The sequence below is a fragment of the Giraffa tippelskirchi genome, chromosome 1 (assembly GCF_054371585.1).
Source record: "Giraffa tippelskirchi isolate mGirTip1 chromosome 1, T2T-mGirTip1v1.2.pri, whole genome shotgun sequence".
NCBI lineage: Eukaryota > Metazoa > Chordata > Mammalia > Artiodactyla > Giraffidae > Giraffa > Giraffa tippelskirchi.
The window spans coordinates 44081204-44101296 of record NC_137275.1 but is presented as its reverse complement, the minus strand read 5'-3'; the positions used below and the strand labels follow the sequence as shown (position 1 = coordinate 44101296).

General features: G+C 42.5%; 1 protein-coding gene, 1 long non-coding RNA gene and 1 other non-coding gene across 20 annotated transcripts in view; 2 read left to right on the top strand and 1 right to left on the bottom strand.

Annotated features, from left to right (window-relative positions):
- LOC145515489 (uncharacterized) overlaps positions 1–11472 on the top strand; it is a 57719-nt gene extending 46247 nt beyond the window's left edge. Inside the window, exon 3 of the long non-coding RNA XR_014060903.1 lies at positions 11154–11472. This is a non-coding gene — a long non-coding RNA (uncharacterized LOC145515489). The remainder of the gene's footprint in view (positions 1–11153) is intronic.
- LNX1 (ligand of numb-protein X 1) overlaps positions 1–20093 on the bottom strand; it is a 200461-nt gene that overhangs the window by 86898 nt on the left and 93470 nt on the right. Inside the window, exon 1 of one of the 18 annotated variants that reach the window (XM_081511143.1) lies at positions 16420–16788. The exons of the other annotated variants lie outside the window; for them this stretch is intronic. Within the exon in view, the coding sequence (XP_081367269.1) occupies positions 16420–16511 (92 nt within the window). The 5' untranslated portion in view covers positions 16512–16788. Of the gene's footprint in view, positions 1–16419; positions 16789–20093 lie in introns of those variants that run through there. 18 annotated transcript variants of the gene reach the window in all.
- On the top strand, positions 12958–13029 carry TRNAC-ACA (transfer RNA cysteine (anticodon ACA)). Its single transcript has one exon. It is a non-coding gene; the product is annotated as a tRNA-Cys (tRNA).

The window sequence follows — 20093 nt, the reverse complement described above, 5'->3', positions numbered from 1 at the left end:
ATTGCCAACAGCTTCAAATGACAATGGGGCCTCACTTAAATATTCTCCAACACTAGCCTCCAAGTCAAGTGCCACACCAGCTGGCAAAGCTCATTAAGAAGGGTTATTGCATCAGAAACAGAGTTTTCTGCTGGAGTCATCACTGGCAAAGAGTCCTTACAGATTTGTGTCCTCACTTATTGGGGTCAAACATTTGTCTTTAGTAAAATAAGGGCGTTGGACTAGACTCTAAAAATAACTGGCAGGAATGTGTTCTATGACTTGAGGATTCTCCAGTGGGTGGGTGGAGGTATCAACCAAGTCAGGACACAGAATAAAATTCAGCAAAATGCTCTGTAAAAGCATGATGACTTGGCAAGGTCATGTTAAAAAAAGAGGCTGGGTTGAATAAAATGATTTCTCAGAGGGAAAGAGTGAATAATTAGTGCCAAACTATTCACATAGTGGAAAATTCTACTCTTTGGGAAGATGAGACTTGGTGGGTTCTAAGAAGCTGATCAGCATATTCCATTGCTTTATTTTCTGAAAGAAATCCATAGTTCATAATTCTTTAACTCCAGTCTCTAACTATTTATATCAAATGGAAAAAGAGGACCTCTCTTCAGTGCTATGTCAGAAACTCTTAGAATCACTAAACAGTTTTCAATACTTAAGAACAGTAAAATGCCCAGACAATGGACTTTGTTAAACTCAGAGAAGAATACACATGAGTTGAAACAGGAGGATTTAACACTTAGCAATAGCTTTAAAATCTGTAAGCTCACCCTGAGTCATAAAAAAATAGGCCAAGAAGCTTGAAAGAACACAGATCTAAGTTTTTAAAAGAGGCAAACACTGAAATGAAAATGTTAACACATGAAATGCTAAACTCCTTAAAGATATCTTTATAAGTACAAATAAGTATAAATAAAAATTTGAAGAATTAAACTTAGGCAGAGAAGTTTGGACAAGAAAAAATTAGGTAAAGGAATATTTGGCAAATGCAAACACACACACACACACACACACACACACACACACACACACACATAAATCAACTGCTCCAGATGACATACAGCCCCAGGGAGTAAAAGAATTTGACTAATATGCTTACTGAACAATGGTGCAATAAAGATGAATAATTATTTCTGAAAAATTACCTTGCACACAGGGGGATGTCAGAAGCTTGGAAAACGACCAGCAACATGTGGCAGTAACGTAGAAAGAAAACAGAAGGAAAGGGTAGTGAAAATTAGTGTATAATATATGTAATTGCTGGTTTTAAAAGCTGTGGAATAAACGTTGTTGTTGTTTAGTCACTAAGTCATGTCCGATTCTTTGTGACCCCATGGACTGTAGCCCTCCAGGCTACTCTTTCCCTGGGATCTCCCAGGCAAGAATATTGGAGTGGGTTGTCATTACCTTCTCCAGGGGATCTTCCCGACCCAGGGATTGAACCTGGGTCTTGTGCATTGCTGGCAGATTCTTTACCACTGAGTCGCCTGGGAAGGCCAGAATAAAATTAGGGAGGTAAAATTTAGGGAGGTTCAGAATAGCAGAGATGAATAAAACAATGTCTGCATTTAGATGACTGCAGATGAACTTGAGATTATCTTGATGATTTTGACACATTCTCGTAGTTAAGAATGTAAAGGGATGAGGAGGGGGACATTAAGGTGCATGAACTGCAGTGTCTCAGTTAAGATTTCACCATTAGTCTAAAGATTCAGAATGGAGGCTGAAAATGGACAGAAATCTCAAACAAACATGGTATTAAGCCCAGTCATAGGGACATGTTTCAGAAGATGTCCTAACAATCTGCCACCACATCAGTCTCAGTCAGTACCCTGACAGATGGGGTGTCACAAAATTTATGGATGATTCTCTGGTGGGGAGAGCCATGGAAAATATGAGAGAGGAGCAAGAAAAAAAATAATAAACTGGGTTAGACACAGAGACATCTGCAAACAGAGAATCCACTGGAAACAGATACAAACAGGCTGGAGAAATTTAGAAAACAACACAATTTAGGGATGAGAATATTAAACATGAATTCATACTGATTAAGAATGGGGATGTGAGAACAAGGTCCTACCATATAGCACAGGGAACTCTGCTCAATGTTATGTGGCAGCCTGGATGGAAGAAGAGTTTTCAGGAGAATGGATCCATGTATTTGTATGGTTGAGTCCCTTTCCTATCCACCTAAACTATCACAACATTGTTAACTGGCTATATTCCAATATAAAACAAAAAGTTAAAGTGGTAAAAAAAAAAAAAAAAAAACAATTAAAGGGTAAACAAGGTGGTGAGGAAAGGAGCGCTTGGTCTGCAGCCACTGTTTCTTCTGCCTTCAGTCCACATCTTTCACAGAGCTTCTAACAGTGCTATGTTGGTACAGGATATCCGGAGGTTCACAGCCTCTGAGGAGCCACTGTGAGGAGGGTCCAGGGACGAATATACCATCTTCAGTGGAAAACAAGTGGAGGTTACTAGCTATGATGACTTTGTTCTTTGGGTCTGGATTTGCCCCACCTTTCTTTATAGTAAGACCTGCCTGCTGCTGCCTTCTACATCGCTTCAGTTGTGTCTGCCTCTTTGTGACTGCATAGACTGTAGCCCGCCAGGCTCCTCTATCCATGGAGATTCTCCAGGCAAGAATCCTGGAGTGGGTTGCCATGCCCTCCTCCAGCTATAGTAAGACATCAACTGCTTAAAAAATAATCCATGAGACAGATATGAAGAGGAGTATGTTAAGAGGTGCAATCTCTTTAAAACAAAAAAAGGATAAAACTCTAATTTCAGCATCCTAGATAGGCTTGTAAATAAACTTATGGCATAAATCCTTAATGCCTCTTCTCTGAAATATGGAACATGATCACTGAACATATGCTTCCTTTTTGAGTATTACTGCATTATTAGTTTCTTAAATATGTATGTGATTTCAAAAAGTAATCTAGTAAAGAAAAAACGTGTATGGAGAGGAAGGTCATTGGTATTTGAGATTCCATTGAAAACTATTCAGAGGATGTGACTCGGAACAAGCTTTAACCAGGTAACTTGCCCTCCACCAACCCTCATTGAAGAATAATCCAGAAAAGGTGAAAGTGGGAGCAGCAGGAAGTCACATTCCCTCAGCCCACCCAGATGCCAGTTCCTTTTCCATGGGTCTCACTGAGTAGTCGGTCAGTAGGCAGCACAAGAATCCTGTGCTGCAGGTCTCTCCACTCCCATTTCACAGATGAGACAACTGAGGACAAAGAGGTTAAGGCCACATAAGGAGATGTAGAGCTAGAAAGTGTTAGATTAGGGCTTGCAAACAGCACAGCTCGGCTCCAAAACCCATGCTCATCCCAACATCAGACACCCTCACATCTTGCCCCACCTCCACCTTCTGGTTTCCGCTCAAGCGCTATGTTTTTTATGTAAGAAAGACCTTCTTACATCAATCAAATAGGGTATGGAGATGCTGCTTTATTTCATACCACTTATTTCTATTTGATATGCTATATATTTGCTTGCTTTCTGCCCTCTTGCTGGAATATATGTTTAATACAGAATCTCTAGTCTCAAACATGTCTGATACTTCACAGGTACTCAATAAATATTTGTTACTAAATTATATGCTTCTCAGGAAAAAACGCTTTCTTTTTATTACCTAAATGCACACTAATTCATTTATTAAAGGTGCCTAGTTTGGAAAAAAAATCACACTTATAAAACAAAATGCTGAACAGAGGAATAGGAAATGTCTTGTTAGATTTGTCCAGAATATTAATTTATGTCTACTGGACCAAGCAGACAGTTTCTGTAAGGTAGTGTTTTATTAATAGAAATTCCCTGCTTTTGTTAAATGTTAAATAAAGAATCTGAAGGAGAACCAAACCACTGGACTCCTTGGATGTCCACATGCCTTGATCCAACTCTGTCAACCACACCAAGAAAGTAGGAGGGGATAGATGGATGTGCAGAGAAACCGAGAAAATTCAGGTGAAAAAAGTCAATTCATTGCCCTGATGCTTTCTTTACTGATGCCAAGAAACTGAAGAGGGATTAAACAAACAAACAAACTGACTCTTTTTCCACAGAATAATCTAAGTTGTTGGTTCTTTTGTAAGGAAATGATGCTGAGTTAAAGAGAACACTTTCTCATCTTCTCCTTTACCCTCCCCAGTCCTGTATTTGAGCCCTAGACCACCATTCCTGTCTAGTTGCCACTTGGACTGTTTAATTCTCGGAAGCTGACGATAAGTGTCCGGGGGCTTTTCATGGAGAATCAGTACCTTTCAGGGGTTGAGTCATTCTTTCATGATGTTAAAGGAAATATAATTCCCTGATGGGGTTGGGCTGCTGTCCTGACTAGCCTTCAATGAGACCAAAAGTGGGGTACCTCATCAGCAAGGGGCCTCCAGTAATCAGACACCAACACCACTCCTCTTTTGAAAAGAGAAAAATGTGCATAGAGTAAAGAAAGGAAGTTGGCTTGTAGTGCAGCAAAGCCCGAAGCATAAGAGCTAACACTGGTTGTGAATGCTCATGTGGCAGGCATGTTGCTGGGGCTGTAGTCCCCACTCGCTCCAGAAGAGTGAGTGATCTTGGAGGTCAGGGTAGCTGCCTGAAGCCTCCACACATAGTGAATGACAGGACTGGGGTCTGTCTGGCTTTCTGGAGCCCACGCTCATGACCGTAATGCTATACGACCTGCACAGGGTTTGTCTCATAAAGGGAGTGAGGATGGAGGCGACTTCTACTTTTGATGGTGCCCAGATGTTTTTCTACAAAAACTGCAGCAGCATCTTGGAGAGAAGGGTTATTCCAGATGCATTTACAACAGAATCCCTTTGATCCTCTTTAATCTATCATCAGTTAACTTATGGGGCCAAAAACCATTTTTGGCTGACCACTTTAAAGAATGTCTTTGGGACCACTTGTAGTCTTCCCTCTTATGCCTACTCCAGTGGCAAAAATAGTTGTGCGTGCTGGAAAGCTCTGTCTTCAGCACAACTGGCCAGAGAAACTACCCAAATATCTCACTCAGAAAGGTGTCATCTACAAAGCAATTGACTTTTTGGGTTCCGAATCCATCTCAGTTCCCCAACCTGGTGCTAATGAATTGTAAAGGCCTGGAGCAACCCGAGACCCATCTCAGAAATGCCATCTCCATGGCAACAAAGGGAGATGCAGTAGAAAAGCAGCCTCGGTCCTTGAATCAGGATGCCTGCATTTAGGGGAACCTCCTCAACCTCAATGAAGCTTAGTTTTCTCATCAATAAGATGGGGAGTCACTACATTTGCTATGAGGTTCAAATGAGCTAGGTTAGCATCACCATGGCTAATGTATATAGTGTCCTTGGAATGCTCCAAGCATCTACTAAGTGCTTCGTGCATATATTTATTTTTTCACCCAGGGGTTAGGTACTTATCATTAAAAACTCTGATTTAAGGATGAGAAACTTAGGGCCTAGTTGAGGTTAAGTAATCTATCCAAGGTTACCACAGCTGGTAAGTGACAGGCCAGAACCTGAATTCAGATTTGAGTACCTTCTGAAGCCATGGTTTTAATCACTACAAGCTGAAGCTTGTGACTGCTTTGTGATTGGGCTCCACCCTGTCTCTCTGCTGCCATCCCTTGTATATGAAACCCTTGGGATTATATGAAAATCCTTGGAATGCCATATTCCAATGTGAAGCTTTATCTTTGTCTAAGGACCCCAGGTTGCATTTGTACAAAACAGATCAAGGAAGTCCCACAATAATGCTGAGTATGCCTGGGTGGTCATATAGCCTCAGAAGTCACTCACTCCTTAAGGGTGATATGCATGGTCACATGTATCATTTTTATCACATCTATGCCATTGCTCTGTCCAAAACTGTTAGTTAAATTTTAACAACTAACTCCAGTTTTACTGTTTCCTGAGGCAAAATTAAAATAATGAACGCATTAACATTGTTTCCCCCAAAACATCATGTTTGAGGTCATATAGCTTGTTACTGGTAGGACTGAGTTATCTGGGTGAATTCCTATACCTCACGTTCTTCTACAAAGTGGGCAGATTGGGTTGGATCATTTCCACAGTCCCCTTTGGCTAGGAAAAAAAATATGACTGTGGGCCACAGACTCCTCCAGCCAAGAACCCTGCTGGATCCAGTCTTCCTCCGCAAATTAGGAAAAGGGGAAGATGGGTAGGAAAGAGGAAAGGAGAAGTAGGAGCTGCCATGTCAAGGTTACAAGACAAGGAGCTAAGTGGGGAGGAATGACTCTGGGGAGGAGGAAGCACAGGAGTCAGTCCAGAGACAAGGAACTACAGAGCTGTGTGGGAGGCGGGGCCCTTGTCCATGGACAAATGGCTTCAGCATTTCCCCAGGTTTTCCCAGAGACATTAGTCATCCCTGTCTGAGCTAAGTCTTCTGAAAGGGAGGGAAGACAGGAGGGAATGTACACTTTCAGTAACCCCACTTTCTTGATCTCAGCCCATCGCTGCTCATCCTGGATGAAGTTTAGCTATTAGCAAATTTCATTAAAGATTTCATCTGTTGCAGGTGCACCATTACTTTACAGAAACAGAAAAAAAGCACTACCCGTTATATTTGTACAGTGCCATTAGAAGATACGGGCGGCTCTTACATTAAGAATTATCTTAGAATTGATGAGAAGTTCTTATAACTACTTCTATTACTACTAATAAAATCCATAACTTAAGGGTTTGCTAGGTACAAGGAGCTGTACTAAATGCTTTATATAATTGCATTCAATATTTGCGATCTGTGAGATAGGTGTCACTACCCTCATTTATAGAGGAGATAAGCTCAGAGAGGCTAAGTAACTTGCCTAAGTTTGCCTAGCTGGCAGAGACTGAATAGGAAGCTGAGTTAACCTGACTGCAGAGCGTGTGTCTTTAATTACCAAGTTATCTCACCTCCAACTTTTCAGTGGTGGGCCACTTCATTACGGTTCTCAGGATGACAAAGGTCTTGGGTCCCAGGCCTCTCCCTGACTCTTCTGGGTAGAACTGATAATGAAGAAAGATGGTGGAGAAGGGCCACAAGTACTCCCTTGGCCCACAGATCATCAGGAAGACTGTTGTAGCTCTGGATATGTGGGAGTTAAAACACAGGAGGAGTGGGCTTAGAGGGGCACCAGAATTCCCAGAGCTTGTTCTATAGGGAACTAAAAGACAGTGAGAAATGGGGAGGGAAAGGGCACACAGACACACAGCTGGTATTTCAGTGCTCACGCATGGGAGGGGCGCGGGGGGCAGTTGTTACTGTAAGACTGATGATTGCAGCTCAAGGCATGCATGACTCCTTCCAAGACCTCACCAGGGACCTAGCCAGTGTGAATTCATGATTCTGTTTCTTTTTAAAGAGGACTCCTCTAAATGCTTCAGGTTTCACAACCCTGGACCACCCCCATACCCCACTGCCACCAGACCCAATGTTTATGAAAGCAGGTGTTGTTCAGGACAGAGGAAGCTGGAAGAGAGTAGGGTCCACATGGGCCACTCAGAAGAAGTAATGATGATTGAAAATGGGGAAATAACTAGGAGAAAAGTTGTCTGGTTGTTTGGTCTGCAAGTTTTCGTTGGCTTGCAGAAATGGGCCATTTCCTGCCCTATTCCTTCTAAGGCCAATCCCACAAACTGGCAGTGGGAAATTTCCCCTGTTTACTTTAATGAAGGGGTTGTGTTCTGATGCCAACCAGTCGTGAGAGCCTGCCATTCCTCCGCGGTAGTCACCAAAGTGATGATACCCATGAGGAATGTGGGGGACTATAATAGAATTCTCATGCAGAATCTTCTGATCCTTTAACAGCATTTTTGTATGTCTTATAACGGATGTAACACATTAATACATGTACATAATTTGTAAATAATCATACATATGCAGAAGACATAAGAGATGTGGGTTCAATCCCTGGGTCAGCAAGAGTCCCTGAAGAAGGAAATGGCAACCTACTCCACTATTCTTGCCTGGAGAATCCCATGGACAGAGGAGCCTGTCAGAGTTTTACAGGGTCACAAAGAGTTGGACACGACTAAAGCGACTTAGCACAACACAACACACGATAGGTAAGGGCTCCCTGGTAGTTCAGATGGTAGAGAACCTGCCTGAAATACAGGAGACTTGGGTTCAACCTCTGGGTGGGAAAGATCCCGTGGAGAGTGGAATGGCTACCCACTCCAGTATTCTTGCCTGGAATGTATTGCTATAGGTCTGTGATGAAAAAAGGGCTTCCCTGGTGGCTTACACAGTAAAGAATCTGCCTGCAACGCAGGAGACCTGGGTTTGATTCCTGGATTGGGAAGATCCCCCGGAGAAGGGAATGGCAACCCTCTCCAGTATTCTTGTCTGGGAAATCCCATGGACAGAGGAGCCTGGTGGGCTACAGTCCATGGGGTTACAAAGAGTAGGACATGGCTGAGTGACTAACACTGTGATGAAAAAAGTTGGGAGATTATCATTTTAAGGAGAAGATACTGCCCAATCCTCTTTAAGTTCCCCCTCTTAAAGCTTCTGGGTGACAAAGTCATCAAAAATACCCATCTTGGTTGAATTCATAAGACTTTCCACGTTTTGGATGTAACAATTGTCTTCTTTACATTTTCCTCAACTTTACAGTAAATTAAATAATTGCTGTATTTTTTTTAGCTACTAACCTGGTATTTGGAGTTTGCCAAGGCAACAGGGAAATGCTGAACTGACTGCATATTTAAACTGATTACATTTTGATATTAAGGGATTATGGTTGTTTTGTGTGATATTAATGTTATGGCTACATTTCTTAAGAACCTGTATCCTTTAGAGATAAACACTAAGACATCTGCAGATGAACTATGATGTTTGAGATTTGCTTCAAAAGATGATATAGATGAAAAAAGATAGCCATGAATTATTAATTATTGGAGATAGGTGTTAATGTACATGGGGATTCCTTATATTCCACTTTTACACTGAGATTTTCATTATAAAAAGCTAAGAATTTTAAAACAAAAATCAGCCAAACATGAAGAAATCAGTGAGGCTTGATATTAAAAAAAAAAATCCCCACTGTCTTTCATCTACCTGATATAGTTAAGTGACATCAAGAAAAGCTGACAATTTACCAAGCACCAGAGTGGTACCTTGAAGCCCCTGAGTTTGGCATTTTAGATCAGGAGGTAAATGATTTGGGACTGATGTTGCTTTTCTGCTGGCAAAAGAGAACTTGCTGATTCTCGAGGAGAAAAAAAAAATAAGACCGTTAAACAGGATCACTATGCTCTTTGGACAAAGCATCCATTACAAAGCACCATTTTGATGAGTTGAGTATAATGAATTGGGAACATGCAGCTTCAATTTCCTTCCAAATACATAAGCTGTAGATTTAAGGGGGAAATGCCCTATTAGACATGTGCTGAGCTGCAATGCTTTGGAAGACATTGAGAGTCACTGAACACAGATGGACTCTGGCTCTACTCCCCCAGAATGGACCTTGCTCCTCTCTATTGGAGTAGGATTTCTCCACCTCACCCCATTTCCTCTGTACATGCTACCTCTTTCCTTCTAAATCCTAATCTAAACTTGACCTTGGATTCTCAAAACATAGGATGAGAAAAATCCAGAGATCAGCAGGTTTGTTTTTTTTTTTCCTTTTCAATTTTGATGAAAAAGAAATAATTTCTTTGAGACTTAAGTTGGAAAGCATCTCCTGGCAAACCCATGGAGTTCACTCTGTTGGTTTAAACTTGGAAAGTGCTGGGAGTCGTTAACACAGTGCAAATGAAGTGAGGAGGAAAAGGATGCTGAGGTCATTCTACTGCACTCCTCTCCCTCAACCCTCTTCCTCCTCATTCACATGAAGAAGAGTCCAACAGCAACAGTCTCGACATGCCTTGTGTGGACCTTTGCTTAGTACAAAGCCTTTGGAAAAGATACTTCCCCAGGCTGTGTAGCTCATGGCCAAGTCTGGCTGAAGCCAGCAGGGAGGAAGCCAGTGCTGCCACATGACCTTTTTCTAAAGAAGGGGAAATGGAGAAGTTGGACCAGGGCAAACCATCTTGAAACCCTTGAAAGCCCAGAATGGCCAGCGGGGTGTGATTTAAGGCTCTTATTGGTCTTTGAACCCCAGTGAAGACTGCAATTTGTCAGAGGTGTGTTTTGCAAGTTGGTTTGAGGAAGTTCTGCTAGGAGAGCAGAAGGTGGCTGGGCTCCTTGGACCTGAGACACGTGGTGGGTGTTCTGCATCTCTGACTCCCAGGCCCTACCCAACTTCCCAGAAGGACACACACAAGGCTGCCTCAGAACTCCTGCTGTTCTTGGCAGCTTCTCCAGAGACATCCTTCCATAGCCTTAAACGATTCAGGTTACAAAACTGGAGTTATGCATTTTAATTTCCCAAGCACAAAACTCCAGGGGGAATAAACCGTCCCTGTTTAGAGCTACTCTCTCTTCAGGGGTCAGGAAAGAGTGCAATTTCTCCCTCTAGATATGGGCATGGGTTCTGTTTCTAGTGATGCCAGTTCCAAACCAAGAATATTTGACTGTAAGTGAGAAAGACAGCCATCATTTCCTGACAACTAGAGAAGTCACATGGCAATAGAATAGCATAGCACCAGTTTTAGGGACCAGTTATCCCCCATTGGCAGACAGTGCCTAGCTGCCTTACTGATACTTTCATCTTTCAAACAAAGGACAGTTACCTGCTTTGAAGAAAAGGGCTCCAGCTGCTGGAAATTCACTCAGACTCTACACCACAAGCATAAACACAGCTTCCACCAAAATATGATACAAAGTGAGAATTGTTGTCAGACACGATAGGAGATGGAATTTGAACGGTTGGGGAAAGATGACAAAACTTTCAATTTTCTGTAAATAGCTTTTGAGAGTTGGGAGTGTATCGTAAAATTCATTTCATCATTTCACCACCCCCAACTCTAAAGTTTCTCCTTGGGATTTTTGCTAAACAAAATATTTAAAGAAATGTTACAAAAGCCACAGGAGATTTATTAACCTGAGCAGCAGCAGCCATTTCAGTCACTCAGGCCCATTGCTGCTTTCTGCAAAACCTGAGATACAGATAACTTGTGATGGAACTGGCCGAGACACGAGGCGAATTCATTTCACTTAGTTCAATTTAAGCTGTACTGTGCAGAAGCTGCAGAAATAAACAACTCTCAACCAACCCTCCTTCTCAGGACTCACCAGGCAGAGCAGAATGGATGGGAACGCTGTGGAGGATACACCACAGAGGAACGCAGAGGGACAGAGAGATGACTTTCCACAGGATGTCAGGGTGAGTTGACACCTGAGCTGGAACTAAGGGTTCTTAAATTGTAATGCCCATAAGGATCACTTGGGGAGTTTTTTGTTAAGAATGAAAATAGGATGGGCCTCATAAGAATCAAGGGGAACTTGAGAATGAAAATGGATGCTCTCCACCCAGGACTTTTGTTTTAAGGAATTGATTTAGAGCCCGAACATCTGCATTTTAAAGTAAAAAAAAAAAAAAAAATTCAGCCCTCAGTTGTTATGTGGGTGGTCCTCAGAACCCTTGCTGCTCCAAGGACTTCACCTATAAGTCTGGACATGCATGAGGCTGTAAATAGACCCAGAAAGACTATAAGGCTGGATCCATGCTCATGTGTGTGAAACTCAAAGTCTATTTCTTAAATTTGCTTGGGCGTCTAGAAAGTTCAGAAAGAGTTCATGGGAGTCTGGGGGTGAGGGCTTATGAAAGAAAGCACTGCCCTTGATCCTTTCGGCAGGCTTTCTGTAGACCCCAAGAGCAATCCTCGCTCCCTGCCCCCTAATCTCTGACTGGCACTCCTTTATACTCAACACTCTGGTTTTACGCTTCTTCTACGGAATTCACTCTCCCCTGGGTCATGTCAACAGGTGCTGATGGAAATGTTTAAAGAAGGAGCTGCCTAGGGTCATAAACTCTTGGCCCGCAAGGCCAAACCAGGCAGGCAGAAACATCTGCTGGATTGGACACAGGTGTTTTAATTTGGAGTTAAGTTGAATTTGAATGCCTTTTAGCCAGTATCTATGGGCTTCCCTGGTGGCTTAGTGGTAAAGAATCTGCCTGCCAATGCAGGAGACGTGAGTTCGATCCCTGGGTGGGGAAAATCCCCTGGTGGAGGAAATGGCAACCCATTCCAGTATTCTTGCCTGGAGAATCCTATGGATAGAGGAGCCTGGCGGGCTACAGTCCATGGGGTCACAAAAGAACAGGACATGACTTAGCAACTAAAACAACATCAAGCCAGTATATATGTATACATGTTTACTTTATATTTATGTTATTATTATGTATACATATACACGTTTATATATATATATGAAAGTGAAAGTCACTCTGTCCTGTCTCTTCTGGATTATACAGTCCATGGAATTCTCCAGGCCAGAATACTGGAGTGGGTAGCCTTTCCCTTCTCCAGGGAATCTTCTAAACCCAGGGACTGAACCTGTATATATAATATGTATATTATATGTTAGGTAGTTAGAATAGGAAAAAGGAGTGCAGAATGGTGATGGGTAAAAGACAAGGAAGGGAAAAGTCTGCAAAAATAGAACAAAGGAAGGTCAGAGGACCCAAGTGAGGACCTCCGGTAGAACAAACAGCACTCCTGGCTAGCCCAATTTACTTAGGGCAGGCCCAGGGGGAGGAGAAAACATATAAAAAGAGGAGCCAAAGGGCCAGGGCTCTCTCTCTCAGGCTCGTGCTCTCTCTCTCTCTCCTCTTCTCTTCGTGTCTTTTGGGTCGGCATGCCCTCATGCCTCGAGGATGTGTTTTCCTTTTATTTTCTAAATAAAACTGAGCTGTAACACTGATTTATCCAACAGCTGTAACACAGTCTGTCCGAGAGCTGAGAGCTGTGACACGGCTTGTCCAAGGGCTTTAACGTCTGTCACTTCAAATTTTTGTTGTGATGAGACAGAACCGAGGAAATTACACACTCCCCTGACATTATATATACATGTATATGTGTATGGACTTCCCTGGTGGCTCAGATGGTAAAGCGTCTGCCTACAAAGCAGGAGACCCAGGTTTGATCCCTGGGTTGGGAAGATCCTCTGGAGAAGGAAATGGCAACCCACTCCAGTACTCTTGCCTGGAAAATCCCATGGACGGAGAAGTGTGGTAGGCTACAGTCCATGGGGTCGCAAAGAGTCAGACACAACTGAGCGACTTCACTTTCAATTTCTTTTCATATATGTGTACATATATGTATACATACATATATATATATATATGCATACATATTTGTACATCTATTTTCTCAGCAGTTGATCAGAGGCCTCAGGTCTTCCCGTAGTCTTAGATCTGAATGATTCACATGTTTAGATAACTCCTGCCTGGTTCCTCTAGGCATTTGAGTTTGAGACCCCTGGGGGCCACATCCTAACTTTGAATCCATTTACTGGATTAACTCCAGTTTTCCAGCTGGGATGCTAGGGAAGAGGGCTCAGGCTGAGGGAGTCTTTGTGTCAGAGAGAAAGGAAAATCCAGAAGGAGTTCTGTGGTTGGAAGCTCAGGACACAGGGCAAGATTCACCCAAGGCCTGGACGCCAAAGCCCAGATGAGGATGTCAGATAAAGCCTGGTTAATGCACCCCACCTTTGAGATCCCAGTGGCCGACAGTACCATCTCACCACCCTGTGGCCCCAGTGCTGAGAACACTAAGCAGATCCACTCAGCAGTGCCACTCACAGCTCTCAGTTGTTTTCTAACCTTTGCTGACAACCACAGCCACCTCTTATCCTTTCTTGTGCAATGCACTCTGCCTGAAACATTTCTCTGTCTATCTCTGATTCTGCCTAATTCCTCCATAATTACTTCAAGTTCCCGCTCAGGCCCCCATCTTCTTGCCAAACTTTCCCTGATCAACTTCACCAAAATGCACAATCTCCTCCTTCTCTCAACTGGTTACCTAATCTACTGTGTAAAGACTTACCCCTTTATGTCTTAGATCATTGTTTATATTTCTTATCTATATAAATTTTATCTTCTCAATTAAATCCTCAACTCCTCATGGGTAGGTGCTGTGACTAATTTTCTACTGCCTGTATATTCCTTCTAGTACCTGCCACAGTACCTGAACCGCATTGCAGGTGGATTCTTTACTAGCTTAGCCACAAGGGAAGCCCCAGTACCTGAAACATGCCATTAATTCACTAATTAGTTCATTATCGCTAGTAGCATCAGGTAACAGCTGCACAGAACTGGGAGCTTCCAAGAAAGTTCTATAGAATCAGTACAGGAATGTGATATTTGCAATTTCCTTGTGTCACGCCTCATGGATTGCTTCACATTCAGAAAAGGTGGCTAGCTTGAATTCACTCAGAAAAGTTGCCTTTGATTCATGCATTTGTGGAAAAGAAAACTGTAAGCCAGTATGAAGAGCCTTCCGTTAATTAGGCTATAAATGGAAAGTAACTCAATGGAAAGATTCCTCATTAGCACCTGACATGGGTTGAATGGTGGCTCCTAAAAACATGCCACCCAGAACCTGTGAATGTGACCTTATTTGGATAAAGAGTCTTACAGATGCAATTAGACTAATGTTCTCAAGATCATCTGGATTATCCAGATGAGTCCTAAATCCAATGACATGTATCCTTGTAAGAGGGGAAGAAGATGTAGAACTGGAGAGCACAAACTGTAGAAGGCTGTGTGGAGATGGAGGAAGAGATTGAAGTGATGCAGCCACAAGCCAAGGAATGCCTGGAGCTCCCAGACGCTGGGAGAGGTGAAGTATTCTCCCTGACAGCCCTCACAGAGTGTAGCCCTATTGTCACCTTAATTTCAAGCTCCTAGTCCCTAGAACTGTGAGAGAATAAATCTGTGCTGTCTTGTATGTAATTGGTCACAGTAGCCCTGGGAAACTAATACAGCAAATAACAAGGATAGCAGATGGGGGTGGCGGGTGGGGGTGGAGAGATGCAGGTGGAAAGGGTTGGGAGGAAAACTTTCTGGCACTAGATTTTAGAGACAGCTTCAGCATCCATCATGAGAGAGGAAGGGGCTTTTCCATAATCCCAATTAAATCTGCCATCGTATGTTTTTCTAGAAAAGCTTCCACAATGTCATTATTACCCCAGAGATGCTCACTATTCAGGCTTAAGCAGGATACTTTCTCTATGAACCTTCTTATCCAAGGTGGACTGGGTTTACGTTCCAATAAGGTAGGACCAGGAAATCCTGAAATGAAGAGTCCTCAAAATGAATGTCCTTCACAGACCCAGGTCATTCATTCTCTTCTCTACTCCTGGAGCATTTATTGAGCATCTACTGTGCTGGGCAAATTGATCAGTCTGCCTAACTATAACAGAGGCACTGGTTATATCTAAACATGTGAGGATCTCTACTTAAACCTGACCAGTCAAGCTTTTCTATTCTGGGATGTCTGGACTCTATTTAGAGTCCCTCTTTTCATTTGCCCCCCACTCCAACTATAATTTATAAAGAAGCAACTCTTGCTATTTTTACCTGTCTGGTGAGTAAAGAGAACTACATTTTTGTAAATACTCCCAACACTGAGACACACACAGCAGTACTTTTCATCTGATTGCTAGAAGCTGTTCACATCAGTCTGCAATCCTTTTTCAAAGCTTATTAACAAAACAGCCTGAAAAATATCACTGTAAAGATTGGAGGTGTGAGTCATTTCCTCTTACAAAATGAACATAGATCATGGAAGAAAATGTCTTTTTTTTTTGAGATGCATAATGAAATATTTAGAGGTAAAATGTTATGATAACTGCTGCTGCTGCTGCTGCTAAGTCGCTTCAGCAATCTACTCCAAATCACTTCCATAAAAAATAAAACAAATGAGGCAAAATTGGCAAAATGTTAATTATTATATCTAGGTGATAGGAATACAGGTATTCACTGCAGGGTTCTTTCTGCTTTCCCATGCATAAAAATTATCAAAAATAAAAACAAAAAGGGTGTAGATTTTTTACATATAGGGCTATCTTGCCCCCATATTGACACTCTTGGTGTTTTCAGGATTGGAGACCGATTGTCTCAAAAAAGGGTGATATCTGTTTATAATTAGAAATGTCCAATAGAGACTTCAGGTCTGTACACGCAGCTTCTGTTCTTAACGGTCCTTTGGTTCTATTTATGGAGGGAAATGAAGAAGCATCTATTGAGAAAAAGCAGAGTATCAAAAAATAGAAAAAGAAAGGAAGAAAGCAGTGTTGGCACAGATGCAGGGGAAAAAATGCCTTGCTGGGAAAGCACTGCATCAGTAAGATGCTGTTTCTCTGTTAAGTCACAGACTGCTAAGCACGCGACTTCAAACTGCTGGCAGGATGTTTTGTCCAAGTGCATCTAGTGGATGTGGAATTTATTCCTCTAAACCGACATACCGGCCCAAGGACGGACTCAGGTCCCACCCCCAACACCCGCGACACACAGACACAGGCAGGCATGGTGAGAGGGGGACTCACAGTTCTGAGTATAGGAAGTGCAGATTGCCCACATTGTCAATGTAGTTGGCAGGGCTGAGCCAAGGCAGGATCAGCAACAGAAGCGCCTTCATTTTCCGATCAGGGTGCAGCTTTTCCTCCCCTCACCAGCCACCTTCTCTCTGTCTGTCAGTGGCAGGGGCCCAGCCCAGCCTGCCCCTTTAAACGACCCTTGCCATGTTCCCACAATCAGCAGATCATAGAGAATCAGACTCAGAGCCCTTAGCTGGAGCTGCGTTGATAAATCACAGGCTTGTAAGAGGACTGTGTGGTGCTCTGATTCTCAGATAGGGAGATGTGAGAATGAAGGGATCCACCAAGGTTGGCGAGAGGGTTAGGCTGAGAGCAGGCAGGCTGATGCCTGGGAAAGGGACCTGCCCCCTCCTGCAGGATGCCGACTGGTTCTCAGGAAGCAGCTGGTACATTTACATCACTGGCCAGGAGCAGACGGGCTGGAAGCTAATCTGTGTTGGAAGAGGGCATGAACATGGCACATGCAGAGCCCACTGTGAATAAGCAGATACTCCGAAGTTGTCCTCCAGCTTGACTGGAGGAAGACAGGGGTTGAAATCAGCATCTTGGGAACAGAGCCTAGAGAGCTGAGCTCAAAGTGAGTCTTTGGATATTGTTGCACAGGAATGTTAATAGGAATGAGCTCCACCTCTCCATGTATATTTAGAATATGCACTTAAAGTAATTTACCTGTCAATGTCCTGACCACACAGACAGAGGTAAGGGAAGTGATGTCTTCCCTGTTAATTTTGAAAACTGTCCCTATGACAGAATAGGTTGTGTCATTCTCTCTGAGACTAACCAAAAGCCTCAACAGATAGACATGAAGTTCTTAAAAAACAGTGTATACAGACTCCTGATCTGTAAGAAGAAAAGTTATTCCATTCCTCCTGCTCCCTGGAGTAACTGAATTAGGCTCTTACTCTAGCTGCAGGATTCTGGGCATTTCATTGAAGCTCTGAGCCTCAGTCATCTCACTTTTGAAACGGAGCTAATAATAATGCCTTATTTCCTTGGTTCTGTGGAGGCTGGACCACAGCATCTCTTCCACCTTTGAGATCTATGATTCCAGACCATACTACCTGTCTTAACACAAGGGCTTCTTTGCATGTCTAAGCTCTGGAATACCATAGAAGCCTCAGATTCCTCTCCTTCTAGTTTATATTTAAGAAGATGAAAATCAATTTTGCTAACTGAAGACCCAAATCTTAATAGAAATGGCTCAAAAAGATAGTTACATTAACCACAACCTGGCAATTACAACAAACTCCACTTCACAGGAAGAAGACTAAGGAAAATCTACAGCATGACACCAACTTCAGGTGCTAGTGGAAAAGAATGTGTCTGCCAATGCAAGAGACATAAGAGACATGGGTTCAATTCCTGGGTTAGGAAGATCCCCTGGATGAGGAAATAGCAAGCCATTCCAGTACTCTTGCCTGGAGAATCCCATGGACAGAGGAGCCTGGTAGGCTACAGTCCATGGGGTCACAAGAGTTGGACATGACTGAAGCGACTTAAACACACACACACACGTGCAGGAAACTGGCATCAGAGATTTGCATTCATCTTTGACAGCGCTAAAAGACTTTAACCACAGTAGACCCTGAGGATGTACAGATTTCACTTCTACAGTTTAGATCTGAGATACACAACCTTGATAAAGCATGGCATCTATAATTCTTTTGAGGTCCTAATTTGAATTCCACTCCCTTTCTCTGGTATGCAAGAGAGTCAGTAGTCTGTGCAGAGCATAAAAAAGGAAGTTAGGTTTGGAATTTAGATGCTGTCATCAAACAGGCATGAGTCTGAACCCTAACTCTGCCACAAATGAGCTGTGTGACACTGGGCATGTTGCTTAATCTCTCTGAACTTCCGTATCCTCGTTTGTAAAGACAACAATAGTATGCTTAACTCACAGTGTTGTTATGAAGGTGGAATGAAATAATGCCTGTAAGAACAAAGGACTGCATGAGTGTTTAGCTGTTGTTGTAAATGTTGTTATTAATAGCTACTAATAACTGTGGATGAGCCTGGCTGGCAGATCAGTATCTATTTCCAAAAAGCTTTGCTGTTCTCATCCTGGCCCTTCTTTCCTCCTGCTGTCTTTTCTTGAATACAGAGTTTCACAGAGTCCTGGGACACGCTCATCTTGAATGTCCAGCATCTACTGTATAGAGCATAACTCATAAGTAGCATCATATATAACATAGACTATGGGCTTCAGAGTGTGCTGGATTGTATTTCTGATGATCTTGGGTAGGTTATATTGCTTCTTCAAGTCTCTGTTAAAAAGAAAGATGTCTGCCTTTCACTTCTTGCATTTCAAAAGGATAAGATGCCTTAATGGATATGAATGCAATATAAAAATGAAGGTATTGTTTTTTATTGTTTCTTTCACTCTTGCAAAAACAGCTGGTTCCCTATTCAATATCTAATCTCATCTTCTTCTGTTTAAGAGCACCTGTGTTTTGTTTATGGTGGTGATGCACTTTGCCTCTCCACAGACAGGCAGCCATGTAATACGACACTGGCCAATGAGGTATAAGAAGAAATTACTGGGTGATGAAGCTTAGAAAGCTCTTGAAAGGAAGGAGTCTCAGTTTGTACATTGCATTTTGCCCTTGATGCCTGGTTCTTTTTGCCTGGAACTTGGATGTGGTGCTGGGGCTTGAGCAGCTATTTTGAGGCCATGAGGTAATGATCATGAGGATGAATACTAATTGAAGAGTAGAAGGAGCCTAGATTCCTGATGGCAACATCATACTAGTTGTGGGCTTCCTAGCCCCAAACTTTGTGCTAAATGAGAAAAAGGAAACTTCTACATAGTTAGATCAATATAATTTGAATTTTTAATTACCCATCCTCAGATGTAGTCCTAGCTAATATAATCTTTTGGGAATAAAATCCTACTTTCAAATGGTCATGAATTTCTGTAAACAGTACAGTCTTAACCCTAATCCTTGCCTCCAGGCTCTGAGTCCTCTTTATCCTTAAATGTCAGCTCAGACATCACCAATCATCAATCACCTCCAGTTTTCTTGTCTTTTTTTCTTGTCACTAAGCAGGGAAATCCTTGAGGGCAGGAGCTCTATTGGTCCTGTTTTCTACTGTATCCTCACCACAGTGCCTAGAACATAGTAGATGCTCAATAAATATCTGTTGAATGAAAAGAGAATTCAACTCAGTTAAAGAGACCATTTCTTGGAATAGTCTTTCTTGATCACAGGTAAATTAGCAAAAACAGACTTCAAACTTTATGAGAGTGATGGCAGGGGTTGAGCATGTATATGGATGGATAATAAATGCCCAGGAACCAAGGAAAAAGGTAAGGAAGATTTCTTGGAATGAGTGTCTAGGAGAATGTGGTTTCTCTAAAGAATTGCTTGGAGCATAATCTGATGGATACTCAATGGTTCTCTCAAAAACAAAGGCAGAAAACTGCCTCATCTCTTCTGTGCCCAGGAGAACTAAAAGAACAGCTCTCAGGCAGGGCCAGGAGAAAGTGTGTTCAGGGTTGGAAAGTCATGTGAAGGATGCATGTTAAGCACAGTCAGAGTAGAGATGTTAAGCCGGGCTAAAATGACCAACGAGACTTGTTACTTGCCCACCTTTCCATAGGGTAACAGTCCCTAGTCCTTCAC